Below are 16,533 nucleotides of genomic sequence, written 5' to 3'. Positions count from 1 at the left end.
TATATATTTGTGCTATCACTATTGTCAGTTTCTGCATCTGTTGCTTTATTTCACTATCTTGTAACATCATATCCAGGACTACCGATTTTGAAACAAGCTTTCCTACCCTCTTAAAAAATCAGTCTGTCTTTAGTTTTGTTGTTGTTGTCCTTCTCTGACTAGCTTCTTCCATAATACGAAAGGAAGCTAAAGGAATCCTAATTAGGTGGAGAGATGCTGGAGGCACAGCACAGACTTCCAGGTGACTGATCTCGTTCTGCCTACACATGGGAAGGTGTTCCCGATTCCATAGCTTAGAAGAGAGCTATTCTGGTCCCAGATCATCAAGATGTTAAAATTCTTTCTCTTCAGCTTTCTTTGTTGTGATATTGGCAAGGGGAAAGTTAGTTACTTCATGTCTCAAAAACACTTTTTTTTTTCCCCTCCCATTTTTGGTCAAGAATAGCTGACAAAAATTCATAACCCAGCCTAAAAACAATTACACTGTAGAAACTGACTTTAAATTTTTCATGAAGTTCTGGAGTCAGAAGTGAAAAATCATTGGAGAGAGTGTTTTAAGCTGATCAGATGATCAAATATAGTGTCTTAAACTTGTTATTCCTAGAAGATCTTTGAGTAGCATTGCTCTCTTCCGAAGAATTTTTTTGAGTATTTTAAAATTAACTCTCAAAAGCATTGGCCACCCCTCTCCAGTCATTTTTCACACAGTTGGTATGACTGTCTCTTTCTGGGTCTTCTCAAAGAGCTATTAAGATATGAATAACTTTTACATTTCATAACTTTGTTTTAGTCTTTCTGAGTTTTCTTCATACTTTTCTAAACTTCTCACATCTTTCCACTTTTCAAGGGGGAAAAGTTTTCAGTGTTTTTTCTTATTCAGTAGTTTGATTAGGTTTGTTTTCTGGGATGTCACATCTTTGGTGTATTCCTGTATGCATTCCATGTATGGGGCTGCATTCTGTGGATGGGAAATGTGACTTCTGGCAGAACTAAAACTACAGAGCAGCGCTGCATTGTGTGAACATGTGCAAATTCTTTCAGCCCTTATTCCTGGCTGATTTGTTGTAGACTGAGGGGATGAAATACAAAAAGAAAGTGACTTGTATTCATCTACACAAATAAGGCTGGGAACAGACTCTCTCCTGAAGCCTGATCCAGGGCACTTTTCCCTGGAAAATGGACAACATGTGACATTCATGACCTAGTTCATACTGGCTATTGTCCAAATTTAGTGGTCCAAAACAGGACAGAGTCCATGGAAAACTACTATTGCCCGCTCTGTTACTAATTTAATACAAGAATGACTGGAATCTGTCTGTATTTTCGGATCTATTTGGTAGGGCACGCTGTCTCTCATCTCACGGTCAAGTTACAGAAAATAGTCATTTGAAAACATAAGATAATAAAAGCTTTTGTTTTATAATCCTATAAAAATGAGTAGCAATTGGGGAATATCGCATTTATTGGGCCCCAAAGCTGAATCAGAAGCATGGAAAAGCCAATTAAGAGATTTGAAGCTGAAAGAAAATTATAGGAAGAAAATGATGATTTTTAACTATGGTATCTTGCCCCTATAAGGGGATAAGGCAGTTAAAGATGAAAAGAAAGAAGTTTTTCATCATCAAAATTAAAAATGAACAGGGGGAAGGTATTCCTAAATATTATGGGTGGGTATGTTTAAATGTCAATAAAGTTTCTATAAATTCCTCATTTGGAGGGTAAAGGAGAATAGCTTAATGTGGGAGGAGATTTTTTTTAAACAAACATTGACATTTTAAAGACCTAAACATCTTAAATGGAATGACTATTCAAATGCAAAATTAGACTAACAAAGGCATTTTGGAGATTGTATTTGAGTAGTATCCTGAGTCAGATAATGAATGACTCAGATCATCTGAGCGGCTTGGACTGACTCACATGTTTTAGGAGAAGGTGTCATGCAATCTCTGATTTTGTCAGTGTTTTTCCCTTTGTTCCACCTGGTAGTGCCAAGCAAATCCTGAAAGTCAGTGACTTTTCCCGCTCTAATTTGTCAAGAAGACATTCCAAACCACCGGTAACAAGTCTAAGGTTTCGAATATATAGGCATTTGGTATATTTGAATAACACTCATTAACACAAGAAACACAAGCCACATATGTAACAGCAGGACATGTAGGAGATGGTTCCCAGACAGACCCTTGACAGGATAAGAATGGAAGCTATAAGACTAGGCTTGGTTTGTCCAGAATCAGACACACCTTCTTTCCCCAATACGCGTGAATGATGTTTCTTGGAAGACATCTTAAATCAACAAATGTTATCTGGTACCTGTACTTGGTAAAGGGGACATGCAGAGGATGTCCTTGGCCTCTGTCCCAGAAAGTCTTACCATCTGTGAGAGAAACTGACATAAGAACTAGTAAGTGGAATAGTTTGATATATTGTAATACACACGAGAGCACCATTTGTGGGGAGCACAGAATAATCAGTTTCTTACCGCACTAGAATTGAGAGGCCCTCACGGAGGAGGTGGCATTTGACTGGGCTTTAAAGGCCCATATTGAAGTTCTAAATACAAACAAAATAGGAAAAACATTTCAACCAGAGCTAAGGACCAAATAACGAAAAAAGAAATACTGGATTACAGATGTTGGGGTACATTCAGAAAATCCGGTATAGCCACCAAATTGAGGAAGTAGAAAAAGATGAATTGGGAATACGGAATACAGAGATGTGTCAGGTCAATGTGGCCCTCTTGTATGATTTACATAATCTGTGCCTTGGAACTATTCCAGTCTCAAGAATATGTCTAACCTGGAAATTGCTGTTCTTCAAATCTGTGATTTGGTTTCTTGACAGATTGCCAGTTTGAGTGATGAGTAACAATAGTCTAAGAAAAGCTTGTCGTCTTGTCTGTACCTGGCTCTGATCTCCTTCCCATTCTTTTATATTCTTATGCTGCTGATCGTGCTAAGAGATTATGGTGCCACGTCCTTGATAAACATCTGTTGAAGAATATCATAATGAATCATACGTGCCTGCACACACACACACACACGGATACAAATGAAGAAACTGCCGTTGCTTCTCGAACATTCACAGTTAACGAATGTGTGTCAGCGTTAAAAATAATGTTCACTTGAATGTTGCTAGGAACACTCAAATAGAAAATAAACTTCTTTGACCTTTTGTTGTTTTCCCACAGGATTGAAAAAACGTACAAGGAAGGCCTTTGGAATACGGAAGAAAGAAAAGGACACTGATTCTACGTATGTACTTGAGGAGAGCATCACCGCTCAGTGTCAGCTGTGACTATGTAGAAATGCAGATCTGCTGTGGTCTCTGTATGGCAGAATAATGAGCCCATTAAACCCCTGATTTGGCTAGAAGTCCTGAAAGGAGGTTAGAAAATGGGAAAATCAATAGCTGTTTAGGCGTAGGTAAAAAGGAAGAGAGCTACATTTGTTTCTCATCTGTAGCTTTTCATTCTGCATATTTTTATCATGCATAAATTTCATCACAGGGTGCCGAGTATTGCCCTGCGTTCTTGCCTTCTAAGAATTTATAATTCGTGGACAAAATACCTGTCACACAGATTGAAGTATCTTTCATATAACTAGACGAGCTAACATTGGACATGACTAGCATGGTACCCAGTACTTAGTAAGTGCTCAGTGAATGGCAGAGGCCACTATGCTTATTACTACTGAGACAAATTAATACGTGGTAAGTTCCTTATGAGCAGTTAAAAATGGAATTTCGTGGGAATTTGAGGGCGGGAAAGCTCATATTTGAACAGATGATCAGTGAAGCTTCGGAGAGGGAGGAACCTTGAGTTTGGCCTTCAAGAAGGTGAGGACATGTATTTCCTGCAAAGGGAATGCCAGCCAAAGCAGAGATGTGGGACAGCCAAGTAGGTATTCAGGACAAGCTAAAGAGGGCAGTCTGTCTACCTGTCAGCTGCATACGTGTGTTGATGGGAGGCAAGGCTGGAAAGGAGATCAGGGCCAGACAGAAAGGGCTGTACATGCCAGACTGAGGTGTCTGGGCTTCCTTCCTTAGGCAGTGAGCAACCTTGAAACCTCAAAGGCTTTTCAACCAAAGACTATAAAGGATTGGAGAGCAAAAAAGCTATTTTTTACCCAGTTATCAAATGTGAAGTCTTCTGTTCTTACTTTTTCTTTGTGCTTTTTCTTTTGGTAATTAATTATTTCATGGAAACTATATTTCCTCTGGCCTTGCAAAGTTTTCTAAATGATTAAATTAGAAAATTTTGTTCTAAACATTATATGATTTCCATTATTTTTTGAGAAATTGCTGTTTTCGAAACATAACCAGAAGAGGTGATGGTTCGTTCAGCAGAGTCAGAAGATCTGGGCTTTGGGTCCAGCATTGCCAACAGCCTTGGAATATACTTTCCTCTAATGGGCCTCAGTTTACGCTAGATGGAATCTAATTTTCCTAAAAGGCTAGACACTGCACCAGTCTGTCTGTCAGCAACATCTTTTGTCACCTACAACATGCCACGTGTTGTGTGGAATATTGTTAGACACATCTCAGGAGAACATCATTAGCAGAGACCAAATCCATTTTTCTTGGAAGACAGTGTCTGTAACTGACTGCATATAATCTCTGGTGTGTGAAGAAAATTAAAAAGGAAACAAAGCTCCCTCAAATGGGAAAAGAGGTCAGACAACCTCCCCAGGGCAGGCTGAGCTCATTTGTATGTGGCCAAAGCCACACTTTTCCATCAACAATTCTAAACTCATGAAAATGTGAAAGCTGCTCCTCACAGCTTCGGGTAGATGCCCAATATCTCTGTGAAGTACTCTAAGGAGATATTTGCCAGTAAAATCCCAGGCCTCTCTTCTTCGCTTCTTATCGTTTGAGCACCCCAATTTACTCAGCAAATTAGCTATCAGTTCCCACCTGCAGCAATGATCAAAGGACAAGTCATTTGGTGTAAGCCTTTGCTTTTCAGAAGCCCCTGCTCTCTAACTAGGTCACATATCATTCTTGCAGAGGCTGGGGAAATGTTCTGGCAATTTGCTAGCCCTTTTGCTTTAGGTAATGCTTATGTTGGTCTGCAATCACTGAAACCTTGTTGGTGCAAACTGTTTTCAGGGCTGTTGCAACTCCGTGACGGTTGCCAAGCAACCTGCTATGGTAGCTGCCAGCTCTAACGTCCGCTGATTGAACCTCCTTAGATAGAGTGAGGTTGAACCAGAGCTTCCTGATTTGATCATCATCATTACAATGGCTGGTAGAAAGAGGAAAGCAGAGAGCTGGTGCTAAATGGCAGGCTCTGTGCAGGGTATTTTGTATACAGTGATATCCTTTTTAATCCTCACAGTAATTCAATAAGGTTAGAAGTAATGTCTCAATTTTAGAGATGAGGAATCAGTGCCAAAAGGAATTAAGTAACTTGCTGAAGGCTATCCAGAAAATAAGGCATGGAACCATTCTAGTTTAAAATCCAGTGCTTATTCCTTTATCACTCAGGGAAAAAAAAAAAAAGAAATAGATGGGAAAAATTATAATCAAGACCACTAGGAGAGTAAAAGAGAAAAGGCAGTTGTCGCAAGAGGTGATGGCCACTTTTAAAAATAGAGGCCAAGGGTCCCTGGTGGATGATTAGTTAGAAAACAGAAGTCAGTAAATATAATGGGTTTGCTGTTAAAAAGAAAAAAAAAGCATATAAAACTTAACAGGAGGGTTTAGGAAATAAATTGAGAACATTTGCCCAAGTGTCTGAGGCTGCTAAAATCTCTCTCTACTCCCCATCCTAGGCTAGCGTATACAATATCTTTACTCTAGATACCATCGAATGAGTATTTACTATGTCCTAGGCACTATTTCAGGCTTTTCATTTATATTAACTCATTGAATCCTTTAGGAGGCCTATGGGGTATATGCTGTTATCACGGCTATTATATAGATGAAGAAACTAAGACACAAAGCGATGAAGTACTTGTCCAGGGTTATGCAGCTGGGAAATCTAAGTTGATTGAACCGAGGGAGTCTGGCACTGCAGCTGGTGCTCTTAAACACCATGCTTACTGCCACCACACTGGGATGCAGCAGCCCCATTCCCAATGGATAAGACAAAGGATCACCAATGCTGCTATGTACAATCACAGTTCTCCTGATTAAATGTTTTTAAACACCATCCCTATAGCTGCAATATGCATGAGATCGAGTGGCCTCCCATTTAAGACCCCCTATAAATATGCCCTTCTACCTGGACCAATAGTTGGCAACATCACAGCCAGGCCTATCTCCAGAGCTTTGCCTTCTCCACATCCATTACCTGCCCCAGAAGACAACCCCACTAGGATCAGTGCCTCTGGATTATCCTACCCCAAAGTTGACACAATCACCTCATTCTCAATTCCTTTAGCCAAGGCTGAAATCCTAGTAAGAAATGCTCATTTCTTGCAATGTATAAATCTGATAAGGAAAATTGGTTTTGATGAGTGTGGGTTGGTACCTTTCTTCTGTGCTTTCTGACCAACCTGGGCTTATGGTGGCCACAAGAACCCACTGGCTTTACCTGCCCATCGCCTTCTCTTTCTGATGACCATGTCTCCTTCATTATTTTTAACCCCTGATCCTAGCGTAGTGCCTGACCCAATGTAAGCACTCAGTATTTGATCAGTGAATTATAACTTTTATTGGCTAAGACTATTCCTAGCTTTCTTAGATGGAATTCCTTTGAACCAACTAATTCCCATAGCCGGCAAAAATCCAAACATTTCTGTCAACTCTCATGGTCTTTCACTATCGGGATCCTTCCTGCTTCTAGTCCCTGTATCACTGATTCAGCCTTGCATCCACATGAACACAGAACTGATTATGAAAAATAACGCACTTCTCTGTAATCCAAGCAGAATATCCTGCTAATTTTGGCTGAGAATCACATCTTGGAGCCAAGAGTATGTCCCACCAACTCTGCATTTCTCTTTCTCTCTCTCTGTCTCTCTTCTCTTCTCTCTCCTTTGCCGCATCCTATGGAGCAATAAAGAACTTTGTTACTTTGTCCCACCTCTTAAAGAACAGTTCCAAACACACCAAACTCTTCAAGATTTCATAGTCTACCCCAAGTACTTATTGAGGTTTTCCTCCAAACAATGCAGGTCCTCATCTAAGCAGAATTCTGGTCTTCATGTTAATAGAATAACATTTTTCAAGCTTCCTTACAAAATGAATTAAAATAAGACATTACAAATTTACAGTGACTTCTCTCTTGCTTCTCCCTTTCTCTGGTTCCTCCAATTCAGTTTTCCAAAGCAACAATAATAATACCCTTCCTCTATTGCTATAAAGTCTAACAGGGTTGCAAGTGGGCAGTTTTGTGTTCCTAATGGAGAGGCATCATGGAAGAGGGGAAAAAAACATAACAAACAAACATGTTTGAATACTCAGTATGTGCCAGGAACTATATGTTATGTATATACCTTATATTTAAAAAGGCTTAGAGAGGTTGAGTCATGTGTTCAGGGTCAGAGAACTAATAAGAGGTGGAGTCTGGATATGTAGATTCATCCTGCTCTAAAGCCGGGACTCTTCAGCACGGCAGCCTTGTGCCGCCATGGATCAAATACCCTGGACGTTAGTCATCAAAATGAGCCACTTAGCAAAATTGCCCTCCATTTCCTGCTCCTCCATAATCAAAGGAGCAGTAAATATGGAAATAAGGAAGAAAGTACAGATTCTCAAAGTAGGTTGAAAAATACCATAGAAATTCCTTCTTATAAGGGGAAATTCAAGACCATTGATAGGGGAGAAGATGAGAGAGAACAAATTGGTCTGCTTTCCCTGTGGTAGTTGTAAATGGAAGCCAGCTGAGTGGGACAGACGGTTCATGAATTCTCCTCTCAAAAGTTGGCAAAGATATACACATATATGTATAATGGAATCACTTTGCTGTACACCTGAAACTAACACCACGTTGTAAACTAACTATACGTCAATTTTTAAAATGTTTATTAAAAAAAGGTGGGCAAGACATTGCACCATCAACTTGGTACCTTTTGGATCTCAGTTTTTAATGAGAATCTCCCTCCCACACGCACATACACACATACCCTACTCAAATATCACTCAGTCGATTTATTTGAATTTAGTTTTCATTAGCCAGGTTTACTGGGGTGGGAGCTCGCAAGACGGGGAGAGAGGTGGTTAATGATTCTTATTGTTGTTCTTGAGTCTATGTAGCAAGAATGATTCATTTTCCTAATAGCTACCAATTTCTTTTTGTTACAGAGGTTCACCAGATAGAGATGGAATTGTAAGTATTTAAATGACCATTTTTAGTAGGTTTACACTTCAATCTATGCTAGTTTAAATTTCTTAAGCCCCATTTCCTTTTTTTTTTTTTTTCAGCAGGGAAAAAGTAGCTTAAATAACTTTTCAGACCTCTCACTGTTATAATTTTCTGTAGTAATTGCATGGAACAAAAACGCAGTCTTAGTCAAGTTAAACTTATTTATTGCATTCACCTAAAACCCTGCCCCAGAGTAGGCAAGCAAACCAGTCATCAATATGGTGGGTCAAAAGCCAGACAGTTCCTGCAGAGGCTGCTACCATCAAGTCTTATTTCATTTCCAATTTAATGATATAAAAGCTCATTATGGGAGAATGTTTTTCTCCAACAGAGTCCACAAAGTCATAATGGAGCTGAGATCCAATAAAATTGAAAGAAACTTTTCCCCTTTCATAGTTGAGCTGCAGATACATTTTCTATATTAAATTCTTAAGTAGGGAATGGTCTTGAAACCACTTATGCCTGAATTTACAGCCTGAAGGAGGAAAATGTGTCCACTGGGTTCAGATTTAACAGTAACTCTGATTCCTTGCTTGTTGCCAGATTTCTTGCTTTTTAAAGAAGCCTGTGGTGCATGGCTTGGATTTATCTGAGTTGTGCTTCTGGGAGTCTGCACCAACTTCTAAAATGACTTCCTTCAAATCTAAATCAGATGCCTATTCAGAAGGTTGAAAAGAACAGCTGTTACTGGAGGGGAAAAAAAAAAGGACTCACATTAGGCTCATTGGGCTGGAGTGGGAACCAAAATAAACCTGATGGTTAAAAATATTTTTTTGGAAATATCTTACTTTATAATATTACAGCTAAATTGGGGTGTTAACTGCACCTATGGTAGGAGCTTTTCTCCCACATTTGACTCGAGGTTCTAAGCTTTGGGGTGCCTTTTGCATTCATGTAGTTCTCATCATGAAATGTTAAGAAAATAGACTGAAATTTATCAGACATTGGGTAACACTATAATCAAGGCTCTATTCAGCAGGGGAAAAAAAAGACCCAGAAGACCCAGCTTCTCCTCACCTCTTGCTTCTGGCTCAGAGCCCTCTCGTTAACTCTGTCTCAGGTACTCTCCGCTTCTGTGTCTTCTCTTGGCTTCTGTCTCAGTCCCCTTCCTGAGTTCTCTTGCCCTTTTCATTCTGCCCCTTGCAAGGCTCTGTTATAGCTAGCCTCCGCTTTCTCTCGCTGCTGCTCCCAGGCTGGTTTGCTATTTCTTGCTTCTCTCCCTCTGGCACCCTCAGTCTTGTCCTTTTTTCTTTCTCTAAAGCTCCTCCCACCCTGCTGTTTATTGTCTCGAGGCCCCACCGCTGCCTTAGGCTTCTCTGCGTTTCTAGGGACCACCAGTTTAAATCTCAAGTAGACCATGCGTCCCAGTGCCCGACACAGCACTGGCATGCAGCAGGTGACTGAGTATGTGCTGCATGAATGAGCCCAGCTGGGATTCTGTGGACTCACTGACCCTAAGTCAAGGCTTTGTACCTGAGTCCTCCGAGTCCTCCTTCACTGCCACCATTCCCTGTCACATCAAGATATTTATCAGCAGATGTGCCCTCTTCGTTCCTCAATTGGAAATGCCATGAATGGATCACTGGTCATGATTTTAGGGAAAAGGAATTATTTAATTTCGATTTCTTAGTAAATAACACAGACCTGTTTGGAAAAAATTCGAAATAAATGCATGTTCTCAGAAACAGGGTGTATAGCTTCACAGGTAATTGGAAATTATTAGCCAACTGCTAATTTTACCATTTGGAAATGTTCCTCAAGTCTTCTCCATGTACTATGGCCACCAAACTTTACGAACTCTGTATCAAACCAATGCCTTAGGAGTCCAAGTTGCTGTTTGTATTCAGTCCCTAGACATCTCAACCTGATTTTCTTTCAAACTCAGACAAATTTTAAGACCTTGTGTCTGTGGACCTAGTCCACTTTTACGTGGCTGATTTAGCTTTCAAATGATTGCCTTTTGAATATCTGAAGTTTAAATTTAAGGCTTCACTAATGCGGTTCTACGAACTGCAAGCGCTGGTGCACCCGCTTAACGCTTATAAACCACCTGGCCAGCGCAGGGGCTACACAGCAGGCTTAACGTACTGATGCTTGTTTAATTTCTGTTTCTCAAAATCCAACGAACCCCATCTCCAGTGACAACGCTTTTGAGGTTCTGTGTGCAGAGGTTTTGTGGCAGGGCTGCGTGTATGAAGGTGGGCTTGCCTTGCCAGCCACGGGCTGAATAAGCCCCCACCCCAGCCCCACCGAGCTGTCTGTCGCGGTGTCCGAGGCTTCAGGCAGCTGTGTGTGATGATATCATTCTAACCCAGAGACAAACTCCGATCTGTGCAGCATACACTCAGTGTTTTCTGAAGCGGTTCAGATTTCCATCCGCCCCTAGACTGGGGGCAATGGAGGTTACATCCGTCACCGTGAGATCTCTGCCCATCTTGAACATGTGTGCAGGAAATGGTCCAGATTTGGAACTGTCAGCAGTGCGTACTCTGTGTATTGATGACTCCCAGAAAGGCTTTAATCTAGGGGAATATATGGTGGTGCCAGACTTCTCGGGTTTGTATTAAAAGTACAACCGTTTTTATTCAGTCTCTTTGGTGTGTCCTGGTGTCTGTTCTCGACCCCATAAATTAAGTGCGGGCTGAATGAGGACTAGATCCACATCATCCCTGGTGCCTGGGATGTGTCCTCCTCCTTCTCCCTTCTTCTCCTGACCCAGCCACACTGGCCTGCTGAATAGAGCCTCATTATGGGCCCCAAAGTCCGCTCTTTGCTTCAGGAACCCTGCCAAGATTGGTAGGCCCTACAATTTGGCCTAGAAATTGTTTCTTCTCTGGTATGTTTGCTGACTCCATGTGATTCTTTATATGTGTCTTGAAGAACAAACAGATCCTTTAACAACTTTTTTCTACATGAAAACAATCAATTCCAGCAGCCCAGCCCACATGAACCACCCTACAATAACAAAGCAGAGTGCGCGCGTGAAGGAGGAAAAAAAGTTTCGGTAAGGAAACAGATTTTAGTTTAAAATTTCCAAGGGGTTTTAGAAACAGTGAGTAAAATCCCAATTTGAAATTTAAAAAAAAAAAAGTGTTTAAGAAGACTCTCTCTTGGGTAGTATTTCCCAATGACTTCTTGACTACCCGGGGCCAATTCTTAAATCAATCATATAGACTGTATATATTGACATCTGAATATACTTTTAAAGAGTGATCAGGCAGGAAAGACATGTGATTTCTTCAGCTTAGACGAAGGACAGGGATTCAAACTTTAAAAAGAATCTGTTATCTATAAGAAAGCTTTGACTATTTAACATAGACAATTCAATACAAATTGAGTAGTCATTTGTTAGAATAAGCATGATTTCAGTAAGATCAGGAATTTGGCAGGACCTCGGCCTGTGGGAACCAATGCGCTTAACCAAAGGATGTCATATCAGGGATGCTGATCCTGGTGCAGAATATGCAACAATTCTAGTTGTGTTATCCAATATGGTAGCCAGATAAGGCTATTTAAAATTCAGTTCCTCAGTCGCATTTGCCACATTTCAAGTTCTCCATAGCTACTTGGGACTAGTGGCTACCATGTTGGACAGCACACATATAGAATGTTGACGTCTCCACATACAGTTCTGTTGGGCAGTCCTATGCTATAGGAGTATTTACAAAGTGAGTAAGTGTAGCTCAATGGCAAAAAGATAATGTTTAGGCAGTATATCGTGTGTCATTTGCACTTCTTGCCAAAGAACACTATGAGACCACGAGCTGACCTTGGAAAAGAGGAGCATCCACAGCGAAACTGAAGAACTTTGATGAATGTACAATTGAACATAATTGATGCTGTGTTTATGGACTTAGTCCATCATGTTACCTGAGAGCAGATATGGCTGACCAAAGTACAATAGCTATTAAGACATGATCAATATTGCTGTGACCCTCAATTATCTTTAAAGAACAATCATGTATTTAAGTTGCAGAAGCTATTCGCACTAGTTGTGGAATTTTAGAAAATAGAGAAAAGAAAGAAATAAAAGAATGTATAACTTCTGCTCCAAGAGAAAAACCACTGCGTATATGTTAGGGAATAGCCAACGTTGCTTTATATATTAAGCCTAGTTTTTAAACAGCATTTCCCCACTTACATTCTTTCTTGCTTTTTCAATGTTTTCCAATTGAAATTCAATAGAGTCATTATCTCCACCACCATCGCTGTGATGGTGATAACCACTTAAAAGGTTAAACGAGGACAATTATTTCTTCCTTGAAGTCTGACCAGAAGAATTTCAACCAGATTCTGGCTTATCTTTAACTTGATAATATCTACTTACAAAACCAATTATATTTGTAAGAATTCACTAATGTGAATGAAGCCAAATTGTCAGTTCCTCTAATAAAGTTCTGTGTGTGTGTGCGTGTGCTCTGAATATTTGCCCAAGAGAATGTGTTGTTATGATTTGTTGTTTTTTGTATTTATGTTTAAAATGTTTCTATTTTAAAAGAAAATTTCTTTTTATAGGCTTTGATTTCTCATTATCTTTATCTTCCATTGGTTTCCATGGAAACCGGGAAATTTTTTCACTCAGCCCAGATCTAGAAAATTGAAAACATTGAGGGACTTTTTATTCATAATGTTGGATATATGTTATCAGGAAAAACACATACACATACACACACATACATCTATTTTGTTGTTCAGCTGAGCATATCAACTATCTTGGTTTTGAAGGGCTTTGGTTTTGGAAGTGAGATTATTATGGAAGCAAACACTACAAAACTTTAAACAATTTGAACTCAGTAATTTATTTAATCTCTTTGGGTTTTAGATAACAATTCTTTGTACTGAAGAACTGTTTAAAAACTAGAAGTTCTATTAATAGCAGTATGTACTGATCACAAAATTTATGAGTTTAGTTCTTTGCAGCCAGCTTAGTTCATTTGATTTCCCATTATTATACATTAAATTTGTATTTTGAATTTATTACATACACTTTCTAAGAAGGATTTGGAGAATTTTTCAAAGAAGATACATGCAAACAGATTGGTATGGTAGAAACTTAAAAAGAAAGCAAATGTGACAGAAAAAAAATAGGAACCATGCCATTCACCATGGGAGAGATTTTTTATTATGAGATGGCACATTATTTAATGGACTATGTCCTCCAAATTAGCTTCATAACTTATACAGGTACAGAGTTGATGTGGCAGGTATTTCAAACAACCTTTGTTCAAAAAGGAAAGGCTATCATTGAAGCACTAATTCAATGAAGGCAATTCCACGAGAAGGATAAAATGGTGTCATCTGACAAAGTATGTACTCTCTGTCAGGAGCAAGACAAAGAGGAAGAGAGGCGCAGGCCCTCTGCATTCCAGGATGCGGGTCGGTGGAAGCAGGGCAGAGCTCATGCATTTGTAAATTCTGGTGCGGTGGCAGTGTATGGGAAGAGAGCGAGAATGAGCCCAGTGTCTGTCCCTTACGCAGTAGTCACCCTCACTACACTACTGCTAGTTCTTAGAATGCCCAGCAGCATTCAGTAAGTATTAATCAGTGATAATGCTTCCTAGGTTACCTCTGAGTTGGTTTTCTGGTGATCCTATGTGCATAGATGAAAAGCTTTCTTCTACTTGTTTGTCAAATTAAGTCTTAGCTGTTCACACTGTAGTTCAACTGGTCTTCATTTGTGATTACAAAATTAGGTGTCCTGTCCTTAAGCCTCCTCGTGCGTCACCATTTGATGTGTGTTGTTGTGAGATCTGACGGTTCTCAGTGACATACCATTGCTCTGTGTGCTAAATACAGGCACGTTGTTGAACGGACTCTCCATTACCAACCTGATTTGCGTTTTTGTCCTTTGCTCATGAAAATCAGAGAATCCCAGCAATTTCCATTTGGATGATGCCATATCCTTGCTCAAGTGCTTATGGCCACACAAGTCATGTTTGTACTAGAGGCCAAAATAGAACTTTAAAAATAATCCTGAGAGAGCAATGCTGATACGCAGTCATCTTGCGATGATGTATGCTCATGAAGGCATAGGATGCCTGGATGATGGGAATTCATGATTAATCCTCAAATTCCATTTTAATAATTTGATAAGAAAAGCCACTCGAAAAGAATACCAACACTTCTTAATACCTACATGTTGAGTTAACTAACTCAGAGCTGATTTCCTTTATATTCTATCAAGGGGATGGTTAGGAAAAGGTTGAGTCAGGAAAACTAAAAGTTTGAGTTAGAAAAACTAAGATTAGTTAATGACTTGGATAAATACTGTTTGGCTGTGTTGGAACTAATTGTATATGAGAGCAACAGGGAAATCAAAATGTTGCCATTTCAACATGTATATACATCTGGTTATATCCTCTGAAGCTATAGAGGATTAAATTATAATGTAGGTGCTGCTGTTCTTCAGTAATTGAATAAAAGTTGAACAGCTAGTTGTTCATATCCCCATGCTTAGATATCCTATAATCTTTCATGAAATAAGTATGTAAGCTCTTTTATGCAGTGTCACGGCAGCTCAGTTTACCATTCAGTTACACCAGTGTGGTTGCTTAGAAGGCCGGTCTAATTTGTCTCCCAGTGCTGAATTTTGATAGCTCTTGCTAAATACAGATAAGAGTTAAATGGTCTTTGTTCCTTTTCTTTTCACTCAGATGTTTCTTCTCTAAATATATTTTCAAATTTATTACAGAAGAAAAGCAATGGGGCACCAAATGGATTTTATGCAGAAATTGATTGGGAAAGATACGTAAGTATCAGAAGATTGTCTTTATAAATATTTCAGAATGTGAAAATGAGTTGAGGCATTCTTATATTTAAAACAGGACATGGGAATAAGTAAAACATCTCATTAAGGAGTGCCTGGCACCATTAACATTGTATAGAGATTAAGAGCACTAGATTCCGTTAGACCTGGGTTCAAGACCTCACCCCTCCACATGTCAGCTGTGTGTGGCTTTGGGATAGTTATTTGTCAGCCAGCAAAAATGAAGCCAGTAGTTACTTTATAGCATTGTTGCAAGGATTCAATGAGCAAATTATCTGCAGAATATTTCAGTAGCCTGCTTACCCTGTAATGTGTTCAAAGAACACTTTTTTAAATGTTAACTCCAGATGTTTCAGTTCTGGCTATACTTCTAAGCAGCTTTGAATATTGAAGCAAGTCAATTAATGTCTGGGCCTTGGTTTTGTAATGTCTTAGCCATTTGGGCAGCCATACCACAATATCAAAAATTGAATGGCTTATAAACAACAAACATTTATTTCTAACAGTTCTGGAGTCTGGGAAGTCCAAGATCATGGTACCAGCAGGTTCAGTGTTGAGTGCCCCCTTTCTGGTTCATAGAAGGCACCTTCCAGCTACAACCTCACTGGGGAGGCTCTGTTATAAGGACAGCTTTTGCTGTCCCCAATCCATCCTGAAGCATACTTCCAACACCTGCAGATTGTGCTTTCAGCATGGCCTCCCCTAGTTGAGAAGCTGCAGTAGCTGTATCCTGTCCAGGCTCTTCCCCCAGCATGTTGGCCCACCGGTCTTATTTTCCAGGGTCTCCCACCACACAGCTTCCTTTCCAGGCACGCCATCTTCACTGTTGCCTCTGCCTTTCCCCACGTGAACCATACTGCCCATTCCCGCCTTGGTGCCTTAGTGCAGCCTCTTCCTTACTTCTGACTCCCCTCTGCCCGATCCATCTGGACCAAGAGGTACATGTAGACTCCCTGACTCTTCTAAACCTCACTAATTTCCTCTCCTTTCAAACTCCTATCACTGATGTTTTGTGGTTTGCGTATTTTTTAACTTTTCCTACCAAAATACAGACAAAAGATAATTTGCACTTTGTACCCCCCCTACACACACACCATGTTGCTTAACTTAGTCCTTGGTTTACAGGAAATGTGTGATAAATTCTCTCTGAATGTTTTCTTTCATTGACAGTTGATCCCTAGTTGATTTTCCCAGTAGGAAGACTTTGCAAATATCTCTGGGTGAATATCTAAACATATACTGCTCAGCAGTCACCTCCAAAAGTTAAAATCCTCACCTCCTAGAATAAGGAGGCATGTCTCCATCTTTAAGTAGAAGGCTCTTGAAGGAAAATGAATCATTCCTTTATCATTGTCAGGATAATAATTGCTTAATGTGCGCTTGTATTTTATAGAACTCACCTGAGCTGGATGAAGAAGGCTACAGCATCAGACCTGAGGAACCCGGCTATATCCTTTCT

General features: G+C 39.9%; 1 protein-coding gene across 16 annotated transcripts in view; it reads left to right on the top strand.

Moving 5' to 3' along the window:
* Window positions 1-16,533, top strand: part of SGIP1 (SH3GL interacting endocytic adaptor 1) — a 182,533-nt gene that overhangs the window by 75,676 nt on the left and 90,324 nt on the right. For 5 of the 16 annotated variants that reach the window (XM_064493480.1, XM_064493482.1, XM_064493481.1 and 2 more), the window contains 6 exons: window positions 3,188-3,251; window positions 8,248-8,272; window positions 9,285-9,368; window positions 11,241-11,312; window positions 15,000-15,056; window positions 16,468-16,522. In XM_064493480.1, coding sequence (XP_064349550.1) covers window positions 3,188-3,251; window positions 8,248-8,272; window positions 9,285-9,368; window positions 11,241-11,312; window positions 15,000-15,056; window positions 16,468-16,522 — 357 coding nt within the window. The remainder of the gene's footprint in view (window positions 1-3,187; window positions 3,252-8,247; window positions 8,273-9,284; window positions 9,369-11,240; window positions 11,313-14,999; window positions 15,057-16,467; window positions 16,523-16,533) is intronic. The other 11 variants (XM_064493491.1, XM_064493489.1, XM_064493486.1 and 8 more) reach the window with 4 other exon arrangements.

Source organism: Camelus dromedarius, chromosome 14 (genome assembly GCF_036321535.1).
Source record: "Camelus dromedarius isolate mCamDro1 chromosome 14, mCamDro1.pat, whole genome shotgun sequence".
In the NCBI taxonomy this organism is placed as follows: Eukaryota; Metazoa; Chordata; class Mammalia; order Artiodactyla; family Camelidae; genus Camelus; species Camelus dromedarius.
Note: the sequence above shows the minus strand (reverse complement) of the source record. Positions and strands in the feature narration are given on the sequence as shown.